Source organism: Mustela putorius, unplaced genomic scaffold (assembly GCF_011764305.1).
Source record: "Mustela putorius furo isolate JIRA1106 unplaced genomic scaffold, ASM1176430v1.1 tig00000596_pilon_pilon_pilon, whole genome shotgun sequence".
NCBI classification, from domain to species: domain Eukaryota; kingdom Metazoa; phylum Chordata; class Mammalia; order Carnivora; family Mustelidae; genus Mustela; species Mustela putorius.
In genome coordinates, this window is record NW_025421428.1 from 11,152,724 (window position 1) to 11,165,263 (window position 12,540).

At 56.5% G+C, this 12,540-nt stretch overlaps 1 protein-coding gene across 1 annotated transcript in view; it reads left to right on the plus strand.

Annotated features, from left to right (window-relative positions):
* The window catches only part of GPR107 (G protein-coupled receptor 107), a 77,460-nt gene extending 65,343 nt beyond the window's left edge, over positions 1 to 12,117 (plus strand). Inside the window, exon 18 of the mRNA XM_013058637.2 lies at positions 6,682 to 12,117. Coding sequence (XP_012914091.1) covers positions 6,682 to 6,778 — 97 coding nt within the window. The 3' untranslated portion in view covers positions 6,779 to 12,117. The remainder of the gene's footprint in view (positions 1 to 6,681) is intronic.
* Positions 12,118 to 12,540: the final 423 nt, after the last annotated feature.

Genomic DNA, 12,540 nt, shown 5'->3' on the forward strand with positions numbered 1-12,540 from the left:
AGGGTCCTGTTTTCCAGGAAAGGGCACTCATTATCTAGGAAAGAAATAGAGATGGAAACTGTTGGCTTGTTTACTGATGGACTATGGTGGGCCAGGTCAGGTGTTGTGTTTGTTAAGGCGGAGTTTCAAGTGTGCTGCTCCGGGCTGGGCAGGCGGCCCTTTGACTTGTCCCAGTTCAAAGGCTGAGCCTCTGGCCCCCGCTGGGCTGTCGGGCAGCATAGGACAGCTCTCTGTGCTCAGCCCCACTACAGGAACAGTCAACGGAAGGCAGCTCTCGGTACAGAAGAACAAATACCAGAGGGGAAAGCAGTAGAGCCACCAGATGTGCCTTTCTAGAAGCAGCAGAATCCGAGCGAGCCAGTAACTTGGTTGGACGGGCTCAAGTGAGAGGCAGCGGGGTAGGCAGCAGCGGGATGGCTGTGTTTGTCCATCCCCCGCCCCTGGCAGGGCTTCCCTGGGGTCACAGCTGGAAGCCGACTGGCTGGGTCATTGATGTGCTCCAGCAGTGGAGGCGTTCGTTCCGTGTCCTTTCCATCGGCCGTGGTACCAGAAGCGCAGAGGCAGTGTGCAGGTATTTTTGTCTCATGGCAGAATTTTTAAAAATTTTGTTTTGGTTTTTTATTTCTTGCTGGCGATACGTGGTAACTGTTTTAGGGAGGGTCTTTGTGTGCTCGGATCAGGGCAGGGAAGCGGGAGAAGTGGTCAGACAGACCACGAGTGCCGCCGAGACTGAAGGAGTGTGTCCTTCGTTCTGGCTAGCTGGGGGAGAGATTGGAATGTAGGGTTATCCGGTGTTTGCCTCCGCTTACGCTGCTGTTGGAAGGGAGAAGTGCTGTGGTGACACCGTGTTTTCTGTGGCTCAGTGTCAGCCGTCCCGGGATAGCGAGGGAGCTGCTCTTCAGTCACGGAAAAGCTGAGTATATCCCAGCGAGAGTCAAACCACAGGTGAAGGCTTTGTTTAGTGGGGGGTGCTGTTTCCACGGAGCACTAGTCCTGCTTAGCTTGTGAGAAAGAAGTTGGGGGACACGTGGGTGGCTCACTGCATTAAGCATCTGCCTTCTGCTCAGGTCATGATTCTGGGGTCCTGGGATCAAGCCTCGCTTTGGGCTCGCTGCTCAGCAGAGAGCCTGCTTCTCCCTCTCCCTCTGCCTGCTGCTCTGCCTACCTGTGCTCTATCTCTCTGTCAAATAAATAAATAAAATCTTTAAAAAGAAAAAAAGAAGTTGGGGAGCCAACTGAGGCTATGTGCCTTTAAGTCAGCAGGGAAATTGTTCTGGAGCTTCTCTCTGACTGAAAGTCCTGTGGATTAACAAGCTGTGTCTGAGCAGAACAGGCTGAGGTGGGGACTCCAGCCCTCAGCCTGCCGTCCACGCTGACCTGTGGGTGAGCGCGAGGGCTGATGGCAGCTCCTCAGGGACGCCACTGCGCCCCAGGCTGTCCCCCCTCTCTCTTTGGAGGTGCTCTTCCTGGATGGCACCTCTTAAATCTTCCAGAAATAACTCAAGCCAGCGGCAAGCAGAGCCATTATTTGTGCTTTCTGAAAAAACAGGAGCTCTCTGTCGTCCCCGGTGGAGGGTGTTTCCTGGCGAAAGGAGCTCCATCTGATCCTTGCCACAGAACACATATCCTGGCTCTTTGTGGAAAGGAATATTCCTTCGGCCTCACACGCCCCAAAACAAATCCTCTCCCTAATGAATCTGACCCATCAGTGGCCCATGAACGCTGAGCTGGGCCGCTCCCTGGCCTTTATTGATTGAGATTCTGGGTAGTTTCTCTTCTACATGTTTTCACTCCCTTTCTCTGAAGTCGGTGCATTTGGGAGTCTTGCCAGGTGAGCCCAGGATGGGCCGGGCTCCTCCTGTGGGTAGAGCGCTCCCCCCTTCCTCTGGCCCCGGCCTGCCCCGCGGTCCGTGCATCTGCCACCCCCCAGCCCCACCTGGCTTGTCCCGCGGGGCCCGCAGAGTGAAGGTGTGGTCTGAAGTACCCAACTTCCCGTCATTTTCTGTTTTTCTTTCTGTAATGACTCTCCTTGGGCTAAAGCTTGCAAAGGCTTACCCATTTTGGTACGAGAATTTATCACAAAAAAGTCAGCAAATTAAAAAGTAAATATTGGGCGCAGTTTCGGTGATCAGACCTGGTTAGTCGCCTCCTATGCTAGGCATGTCCTTGGAGATCTGAATTCTTTTCTGCTATCTTGAGATGTCAGACTGGAAAAAAATACTTGGTGTGGGTTCCAGGGCCGGGAAGTTGCCTCTCTCAGGTGCCCACCCAATCCAGAACGCTGGCCTCATGGTTGCCGGGAACATTTTCTCTACTACGCTGCCTTCATTCGAGTGGATGGCCAACAGAAGGGGAGACAGCAGTTAGAGACGAATTGTTTCTCACCCCAGGCCTCTCTACATCTCAAGTCCAGAAAACACTTGTCAACTGGGTTATACTTTACCGTTTGGTTTGGTTATAGAAACAGATGCTTCCAGGGGCCACTGAGGCCCCAGATCACAGCATGGTGCAGCGGAAGAGGACTGGGTGCCCGAAGCCCTCCTTCTTATGGTGCCTGTGTGCAGTAGGCCCGTTCAGTCGCAAGCATAGATCGTCAGGGTTCTGCCAGGGAAGGAAGGGTCTCCTTTTAGATGGAGAAGGGAAGCAGGAGGCAGCACTGGGTCCGTTCGCTCTCCAGCTCCGTTACACTTCCCTGTGCCTTCTCTCTGTCCTGCACACACTCTCCCGTAGGTGCCGTCCTCAAGTCAGCACAGTCACAGGTGCTTCCCTGAGCTGGCACTGGAGGCAGGACAGCCTCTGCCGGGAGTGGGCTCTGGGCTTGGTGGCCAGAGGGGCCTTCCTGGAGCTGGTCACTGGGTCTGTGTGGGCCCCACGGTGAGCGGCCTGGTCAGCCCCGTAGGTAGTTTGGAGCAGCAGCCAATGCAGCAGCCCGGCCCCCAGGGAGCTTGCGGGCCCCTGGGGAACAGTGGGACGGATGCAGCCAGCCACGGGGCCTGCCGTGCAGCCAGGGGTGCGCCTCTCAGCCACCAGGGTGAGAAGGAGCTCTTCAGGCAGAGAAGGGCTGAGCAGAGCGAGAAGGACAGGCCCGCCCTCTCTGGCCTCGCCATCCCCAACCGGGGAGTGAGGGTGGGTGGCTGCATCCCCAGAGTTTGTGTTAGACTAGGGTCGCTGCCGCCCACTGCCTACCCAGAGCTCGGAGAGCCCCTTCCCGCCCTGGGTGTAGGGTCTCTGAGAGCTGCTGCTCGCACGGTGGCTTTTCTGCCATTGTCTCCCTTCAGCATTTTCCCCCAGAGAGAGACACGCAGGGAGGTGCCCGCAGAGCTTTGAGGTTGCCGGAGGCCCTCGTGTTCCCGCCTGCCAGGCTGTTGCTGGCTCCTTTCTCACCACGGCGACATCGGAACAGGGGTCGGCAGCAGCTGGCGGGCCATGTCTGCGGCACTTGGGCGCCATGTGTCACTGCCCCTTGCCAGCGGCCTGCTGGGACCCAGGATGCAGGGGCCCGCCTGGCATCACTGCCTTCCCGCGTCGCGCTCTGCTTCTGTTCACCTCGCCATCTCCTGCTCCCGTGACCTCCCTCTGTGCTGACACGCTCCCCAGCTCCACCGACTGTGGGGGCTTCTGCCTTTTCTCGTGGGGAGGGCTCGCCCAAGCCCAAGGTCGCCCCCGACGTCTCCCCTCTGACACCGCCCCGCCTATACCGCCGGCCCCCAGCTCCAGCCACTTGCTTCCTCTGAGCTTCAGGTCCCTCTAGCCACCTGCTCACCGGCACCCAAGCTTGTGTCCCCTGCGCTCCCTGCGGGCGCTGCCGTCCACCACTCACCAGCAGCAGCACATGGCCGTTGCCCTAAATACCTCTCTCTTCTCAGGCCATGTGGAGTGAGTGGCCATTTCTTGGGGACCTAATGTCGCGTCTCCTCTCCCGCTTTGCCCCAGTGCCCTGCCTTCCTACAGCCGATGTCCTCACCCCCGGTCTTCCTCCCGCCCTGTCCGGTCTCCTGGCTCCCAGAATCACTTGTGGAGTGTTTTCGAGGGAGAGTCCCTAGTCCCTCCCCTGGAGACCGAATTCTCAATGTCGAGGCTCAGGTACCTCTGTCCTTTCTCAAGTCCCCAGGGCATCCTGCCTGAGCCAGGACTGAGCACTCGAGCCTAAACGCAAGGGTCAAGTCCTGCTGCCGTGACAAGGCAGACAAGGCCCTCCACGGCCCTGCCCGGCCTGCCCTTGACCCTCCTGCCACTTGCCTTTGCCAGCAGCTGCTTCACACTCCCTGACCACGCAGGGAGCTTTCTTTTGTTCCTTGCATGCTTTTTTCCCTTTACATTTCTTTTGTTCAGAAGCTCCCCAGCCCTCCCTCCCCTCCGCCTGGCCGCTACTCCTCCTTCCGCACAGGCTTCATAGCTGCCCCCAGCCCCGAGCCCTCGTCCGGCCTGCTCAGAGCTCTCCTGTCTGTTTCTAGCAGCTTCGAATGTTGCTCTGGGAGACCATCTTCTGCTGGGCTGCGGGCGCCCCAAGAGCCCTGATTCCTGTCCCTTTCTGTCCCAGCCCCAGGCCGGCAGGACAGAGCGAGCCTTGTTTTCTCAGTCGGCCCACCAGCTGGAAAGCAGTGTCTTGTTGGGGGAAGACAGGCAGCAGGTGTGTCTCCCAGGCCCAGCCTGAGCCCCACTCGGGTCCGACGAACAGGCTGTACTCAGCCCCAGCTGCGCGGAAGCCTTGTCCTGTCCAGGAGGGGCCACAGCCCGACAGCAGCTGCTGTCACCGCAAGTGACTCTCGGAGACTCGAGGGTGCATTTCTTCTCTGATCTCACATGCTTGGAGAAGCTGTGCTGGAGCTAGAAAGGCTTCTGGTTCTCTTGGGCCTACAGCTGCTCCCCCTGCATATCCCAGTCCAGCGACAGCCCGAGAGGACAAGATCTGGGTGCGTGCCTGCGGGCTGGGAGAGGTGCACCCTTCCTGGCGGGCTTAGGCCCTGGCCGCGCCAGCTGACAGGCAGTGGTGCCGGGTCACATGGCGAAGGGGGTGCTTTCTTTTGTCCGGGGACCGTGTTTACACTCGTAGCATCTGTAGGATCCCCCAGATCCCCTAAGAGCCTCGTCTGGGCAGACCACCTTGTCCTGACTTGCCAGAAGTACAGCCAGCCCCAGGTCTGGAGGACTCCTGTCTGGGAGAAGTCCCACCTCTGGGGAGGACTGGCTGGCTTTGGGGCCTGGTCACAGCAGCAACATGGTGGCAGGAATGAAAGGAGAAATAAAGGGGAAATATTTTCCTTACCCCATAAAATCACTCATTTGCCTTTAGGTCCAACTGGATAGCCTCTAGGTGTGTGCCTTGTAGGGCCACTGAATTACCATTCATCGGTGAAAGGATTCAGCAGCTGGTGGGTTGAGGAGAGTCCTCGGAGAGATCTACTGAGTTGAGTGATGGAATTTATTTTACTGTTTCAGAAATTCCTGTAGGTCCCTCATGGGGCACATAGGTGCCTCGTTTTCTCGAGTACTTAGGTAGACGCTGGTGGGTGTGTTTGTTACTTGTTTTTAATTGTTTGTTAGAACAGTTTTAGGTTCACAGCAAACTGGACAGGAGGGACGGAGATTTCCCAGGTGCCACTTGTCCCCACCGCTGTCGCCGCCTGTGTTATCAGCACCCCCTCCAGGATGGTAGGCACATTTGTCACAGTCGATGGACCTACACTCACCTGTCCTGAGCGCCCAGAGTCCGTAACTTACCTCCGGGCTCACTCTTGGTAGTGTGTGTTCGGTGGCTTTGGACGAATGTGCCACGTCATGTGTCTATAGTACAGACCCACCCAGAGCAGTTTCCCCGTCCTGCGACTGCCCTGAGCCCTGCCTGCCGGGCGGAGCTCAGTCTCTCTGCCTGGCATCTTCTGCTGCAAAGCAACCCAGACAGAGCCCCAGCGCCTTCGTAGGTCCTGTCCAGCTCACAGCTGGTGAGGCAAGAGTTTGTCTTCTCCTGCACTCCACCTTCCCGAGAGATGTTGTGACTCACTGTCTGGAAAGGGCCGCTCTGCTGGGCTCTGCACATTCTCTGAAACCGGCCTTCTGCCCTCTCTGATCTACACATTCAGTATAGGGTTCTGTGGGACCTCCTTAGTGCCGGGCACCAGGTCCCTGTCCCCGGTCCTAGAGGGGAGGCCCAGCCACATGCTCCTGGACCTGGTCCAGGGCCTGGGTCTATTTCTGAGGGTCAGAGAATCTTTGCGCCAGAAGGTTCCTCCAAACCTGTGGTTCTATCCCATGACTCTCAGAATGACTACCCCTGCTGAGCTTTCTTTTCAGAAGGTTAGGGCACAGGTGGTGGTCTCGTAATCACAGTCACGTAGCCAGGCAGCATTAGAACTGGTGGAGGCCACGACGGAAAGCGAGGGCCGGATCAATGTTGATTGTAGTAGTAACAGCTGGCGTTGTTGAGAAGATGCTCTGGAGAATCTCATTTTCCCCTGATGACGGTTCTGGGAAGCGGGAACCATTTCTCATACTTAGAAGGGGGAGAGCAGGCAGCTTGGCGGGGTTACGCAGCTAGCCAGAAGCGGGGTCGGGACCGGAACCCGGGTCTGTGTGATTCCAGAGCCAAGACATGTAGCCACTCCGCTACATGTCGTGGTGACAGTGGCCTTTCACTTAAAGACCGAGATTTTCCCAATTGTTCTGTTTTTTCTCTTCATTCAGAGTGACGACATCAGGGGTGATGGAGAACATGAAGAAAGTCAAGAAGGTGACCAACGGCTCGGTGGAGCCCCAGGGCGACTGGGAGGGCACTGCGTGACGGACATGCCTGGCGGCTGGGACTGTCCGAGAGAACCTCTAATTTATTACTCGTCCTAGTGGTGAGCAGGAGCACCTCCCGACAGTGACACCACAGAGCACGCGGCTGGGAACAAAGTGCCACGGAAACCTAATTTTTTACTCTCTTTTATGGAAACTGGATCTGTGGCTGGTTATGGGCAGCTAGAATTCTCCTTCAGGTGGGAATGGTGGGGAGGGCGTGTAGACCGAGGAGGACAAGAGGAAGACTTTGTTTGTAGTTTCTATTTCTTTCTTTTTCTTCATTGGGAACTCTCCAGAAAGACGCAGTTGTGCCCCCCAGTGTGTGGCAGCAGGGAGAGGAGTGTTGGTGGGCAGCGGCGCGAGGCCGGGGCCGGTCCCGGCTCGGGAATGAGGCTACAGGAGAAGAGCAGGGGCTGAGCCAGGACGCAGGGACTTAGAAGAGAGACGGAGCTCACCGTGGCATCTTTGGGGCACAAAAATGAATGAAATCAGGTTATTTTAGAAGGCAGCGTCAAAACCCAGTTTAGTGTATGGAGCCTGCCACGGGGTTCCTGGCCCAGAGTGTTGCCCCAGACCTTGACCCCAGACTCTGAAAGTGACCAGGAACCAGGAGCTCCAGAGGCCCGGCCGTCTTCTTCCCAGAAGGGCTGTGTCATCTGGGGGCTGAGCATCCCCGTCAGAGTCACAGCCCCGGAACCGTGGTGGGAAGTGCTTTTCTTGATGGAAGCGGATGTGGTGTTGTCTAACAGGTGGACAGAAGTGTACATTTAAGCTCAGAAAGCGTTATCCAGTAGGATTCCCTCAAACATCTAGCTCCCCTGACTGCCCAGAGCAGGACCACCTCTTTTCCTTCTCTCGGTGTGGCTGTGTCTGTTTCGTGTAATCAAAATATGGGGAGAAACGGGAAGGAGTTTTCCTTAAAGGAGCAGCCGGGGGCAGACAAGGTAGTGTTTAAGCAGGTATTTAAGTAGAAGCAAAAATCATCATCACTAAAAACTTTTTCCTATAAACCAGGTAGGCTTTCTAACAGGAATGAAACAGACCTCGTCCCCATCTCCCCGGAGCGTGCCTGCCAGGAGAGCAGGTGTGTTGAACAGCTTTTCTCTCTGGGACTGGGGATGGCGAGCTCTTTCTCGGAGACTCAGCAGAGCGTCCTTCCAAACTCTCCGAGCCTGGAGAGGAGCGCGGGCAGCCGCCTCAGGGGAACAGTGGTACAGCTGGTAGTGAAGTCCTTTGGATGGTGGGACGAGCTCAGGAGGTCCACTATGGCCCCGGGGTGGAGGTGGGCGGTAATCCCCCACCAGAGTGATGGTGACCCAGACCTGAGCCCAGAGGCTGAACCGTGGCCTTGTTGGAAACGTTTCCGAGGGTGCCAGGAGCCTGCACCTGCCTGGGCCTGGGGCTGGGGGTGGACAGCCGTCTCTGGAGGTGGTTTTCTCCCCTCCCCGGCTTGGAAGCGTCCTTCAGAAACTGCAGAATTCAGGGGGTGGCCCTCAGCTCCCCAGGTTCACCACCTGAAGAGTCTGTCCTCAGTTGTCCCTCTGGTCGTCCCGGTCCTTCCAGCAGCCCACATGGTGCAGCGGGAGGCAGAGCTCCTACAGCTGAACCAGTGTTTGGGGGCCCCGGGCAGGAAGGCTCGGGTGTGTGTCTGAGAGCGATGGGCAGTATTTACAGCTTCGCCTTGTGCTCCTGCTCCCCGTTTCTGCCTCTGCAGGATTGCCCTGCTTCCTTTGAAAGAGCTGCTCTGGACCACCTGGGCGGCCAGCTGCCAGCTTTGAGGAAGGAAAGGGTCTGTTGTCCCGTAATAAAGTGTGTATGTTTTGCTAGAAAATTACTACTTAGACAGCAGGAACAATCATTGATCTCTTCATCCTGGCTTCTAACAGTGGCCAAAGACGCCATCAGCCTGTTTCTTAGGTTTCTTGATGCTTTAAAATTTCAGTAGCCGCGTGTTCGAACCTGCTGACTCCAGCTCTGGTGGACTGGTGGCCCGTTCTCCCGGTGTCCTCTCTGTCCCGGACGAAGGGAGCAGGAGAATGTCCTCTTCATGCACTGTCCTTAGCCCTCAGTGCTCCGCGCGGCCCTTCCTGCACAAAGGCTCCGTCCTGCCTGGGCATGGGGTGTGAGCTGGAATCTTCTGTCTTCCGAGGCTGATGCTGCTCGCCTTGCCGCAGATTTGAGGGCAGGGATCATGTGTCTCCCCAGTTTGAGGAGCAAGGAAATTTGCTCTAAGTATTTATTTAAGGGACTGCTTCTTTGTCTTTCTGTTTTCTTAGATGGGGGCTACATGATCGGAGAAGGTTTCAGGGAGGTCGGGAATGTTAAGACTGTTTTCCTGGTGTAAACACAGTCCCAGTACTTCCAAAATGTGTCTCATACTGTGATCAAACCCCCCTCGGTGCTCCCCTCAGAGGGACACCTTTGCCATCCGTCCTGCGAGCAGGTATTCTTGACTGGTCCCTAGACTTCTTGGTAAGACCCAGAAGTGTGATGAAACCTCCCTCCTCCTCCGCAAAGGGTCCCTGTGGGCTGTCCTTGACTCACTCGCTGGAAGCCAGGGAGCGAAGGAGCCCTGGGGGAGATCGCGTTGGGGCACCTCTGACCTGACTGCCCTCCCCAAGCCGGCCGTGGCTCGCACCTTCCTCTGCCAGAGCCTCGAGCCTCAGCAGCCATGCGAGGCCGGGAGCCCCAGAGCTCCCGGGGCCACACGTGCGCCTCAGGGCTCAGGCGCACAGCGGCTGAGGGGCCGCAGGATGGTCGCGACCCTCCTGAACGGGAGGGTGCAGGCCAGATAAGGTCGTGATTTAGGAGTAAATGCTAACCAGTCTGCCCGAGTCCTGTATTGTAACTGGCAAGAGGTTCGAAGTGAGGCCCAGTGATAAGAAAAATCAAAATCCCAGCCCCAGTTTGGGAAAACTGGTTTTCCCATATTTGTGCAGGTTGTTAGAGCTCTCCTTCCTGTTCTGTAAAAACGTCTTCCCGGTGTCCGTCATCTGGGCGCTGTGACCCGCCCTCAGCTCTCGTCCCAAGCAGAGGTGACTGCGGGGGTCCAAAGCCAGCTGGTCGTCCCGGTCCTTCCAGCAGCCCACATGGTGCAGCGGGAGGCAGAGCTCCTACAGCTGAACCAGTGTTTGGGGGCCCCGGGCAGGAAGGCTCGGGTGTGTGTCTGAGAGCGATGGGCAGTATTTACAGCTTCGCCTTGTGCTCCTGCTCCCCGTTTCTGCCTCTGCAGGATTGCCCTGCTTCCTTTGAGAGAGCTGCTCTGGACCACCTGGGCGGCCAGCTGCCAGCTTTGAGGAAGGAAAGGGTCTGTTGTCCCGTAATAAAGTGTGTATGTTTTGCTAGAAAATTACTACTTAGACAGCAGGAACAATCATTGATCTCTTCATCCTGGCTTCTAACAGTGGCCAAAGACGCCATCAGCCTGTTTCTTAGGTTTCTTGATGCTTTAAAATTTCAGTAGCCGCGTGTTCGAACCTGCTGACTCCAGCTCTGGTGGACTGGTGGCCCGTTCTCCCGTCAGGAGCTGCTAACTCCAGTGTGAAAGATGGCTACCCCGATCATAGCCTGAGTCAGTTCCATTTTCTTCCAAGAAATCACTTAGTAAAATGTCCAGGTGTGGTTTCTCCCGGACACATCTGGGCAGCCCCGCAGCACTGCCTCTTTGTGCTCCGAGTGCCTGTCCTGGCGCGCTTCCTGCTCCTGCGTTGTGAGCTCCTCGGGATGGCTGCTCCCTCTTGTTCCACTACCTGCCCCCCCCAAGCGCTCCTCCTCCCCCTCCTCCTCCCCTTTCTCCTCCTGCTCCTCCTCAGCCCACCGCTATCGATGGCACATGGGCTCCGTCTGGGACTAGGGGCTGAAGGCTTTGGTGCACTGCAGCATTTTCTCCCGGTAGCCGTGTGACAGATGTACTTTCTAAGCCAAGGAGAGTTTTCTTGAGCGTGTACGTACTGATGCTGTGCGTTGCGCTTTGGGCCCTTGCACACCAGTGTGTTCTGGTGTAATACTTAAGAGACTGTTACCAGGAGCCAGTCCTTACGGACCCAGAAGAGTGTGAAAGATCCCCGTTTTGACTTGCAGGCGGCATCCGGGCCACCTCCCACGGCCGGAGGCGTCTTCTCCCCAGGAAGGCTCTCAGAACATTTGAGGGTCTGATGAAGGGGTTAGCACTGCTCCCTGCACTCCGTGGGACCGCGGGACTGTTCGTGCTGCCCCGCTGCTGGATTTCAAGGGAAGCGCATCCCAGCCCCCTCCTGGCCCCACACTCCACAGTCGCCCCCTTTGCTTTCGTCTGACCCCCCCTGGCCTTCTAACAGATTGAGAATGTGCTCGGTTTCCAGTGCCCGTGGCTGCTACCTGTCTCTCCCGTTCAGGATTCAGTCAGTAAATGAGAAGCTTCCCTACTAAAGAATTTAGGCTTTGACTTGGTACTTCTTGGTATGCCAAGAAGGCGCGTATCTGGAACACGCCGTATGTTCCAAAAGATCGCTCTTGACTCCAGGTTTCTTCCTCCCGGGTGCTGGGGGCCCACCTGAGTGGATGCTAATACTTGTCCCACCTGCGGTGTGGTGAGGTGAACTGAACACTCCGGCTCTCTCCAGGGGCTGTGCTCTACCCTGTACCCCCGTGGATGGCTTGTTCTTGGAAAATGTTTCTCGGTGTCTCTCTGTTAGGGCGTGGGACGTGCGCATCCCCCGAGCCCCTGTGTGAGGAAGGCAGCCCGACCGAGAGAGGGCCGAGGCGGTGTGGGAGCCGGGATCTGGTCGTGTGGCACAGGGACTGTTGGAGTTCCGGGGGCAGGAAGTCTGCAGGCAGGCCGTTGGGGAAGGACAAATGAAAGGTTGAAGTGAGGCAGAAAAGCTCACTCACTTCAAGATAGCTCATTTTAGGGCCATCTTTGAGGTTGTGCAGTGGACAGCCAAATCAGATGGGGGTGGGGGGCAGCAGGACAGCCTTCTTAGCATTTCAGATATTTACTACAAAAGGATCCCCAAATCCCGGCCAAACTGTGGCGGGGGGGCGGGCAGTTCTTGGCACCTTAAGCAGCTTTTCCCACCATAAATTGGATTTGCCTGGTCATGTGACCTCAAAAGAAGTCAGACACATTTAATCCAGAAATAAGTTTCATTTGGGGGAGAAAATGTCTGTAAATATCATTTGCTTTACACGTTAGACTGGGATGCAGGAGTTTTCAGTATTTCTTTTTTTTAACACTAATGATCACTGAAGAGTATTTATGTAAACACGTACCGGGTGGGGCTTCCAATCAGGGTGAGGTATGGGCTCGATTCTCTCGCTGTGATGCAGACATGTAAAATAAAGATTCTCTGACGGAAATGGATGTTTGTAATCCTGTAGGGAGTCACGACTGCGGGCTGCTGTCTCTCTTCCTCCTGCTCGTCATTTTTCCCTTTGTGATTCTTGTTCATTAAATTAGTTAACTGCCTCCCACCTGCGCGCACTGACAACAGTGACTCCTACTAGAGACGTTCGGCTGCACCCCCAGGGGCTCGGTCCTGGAACAGACTGGAAATCCCCTGTCGTTTCCCGCTGCCCTGCCTCCATGGGGCAGACAGGTGGCTTCCTGGGGAGGACCTGCGTGCCTGCTGCGGCAGCCGGAGGGGAGGGGACAGTGTGGCCTGGGGGCGACGCCCTCGCTGCCCCAGAATCCTGAGCTCTGCCCTCTGACGCTGCTTCTCAAGCAGGCCGCGATCACATCAGAATCCCGGAAATCCAAGACTTTAGACTCAGAGCCTTTTA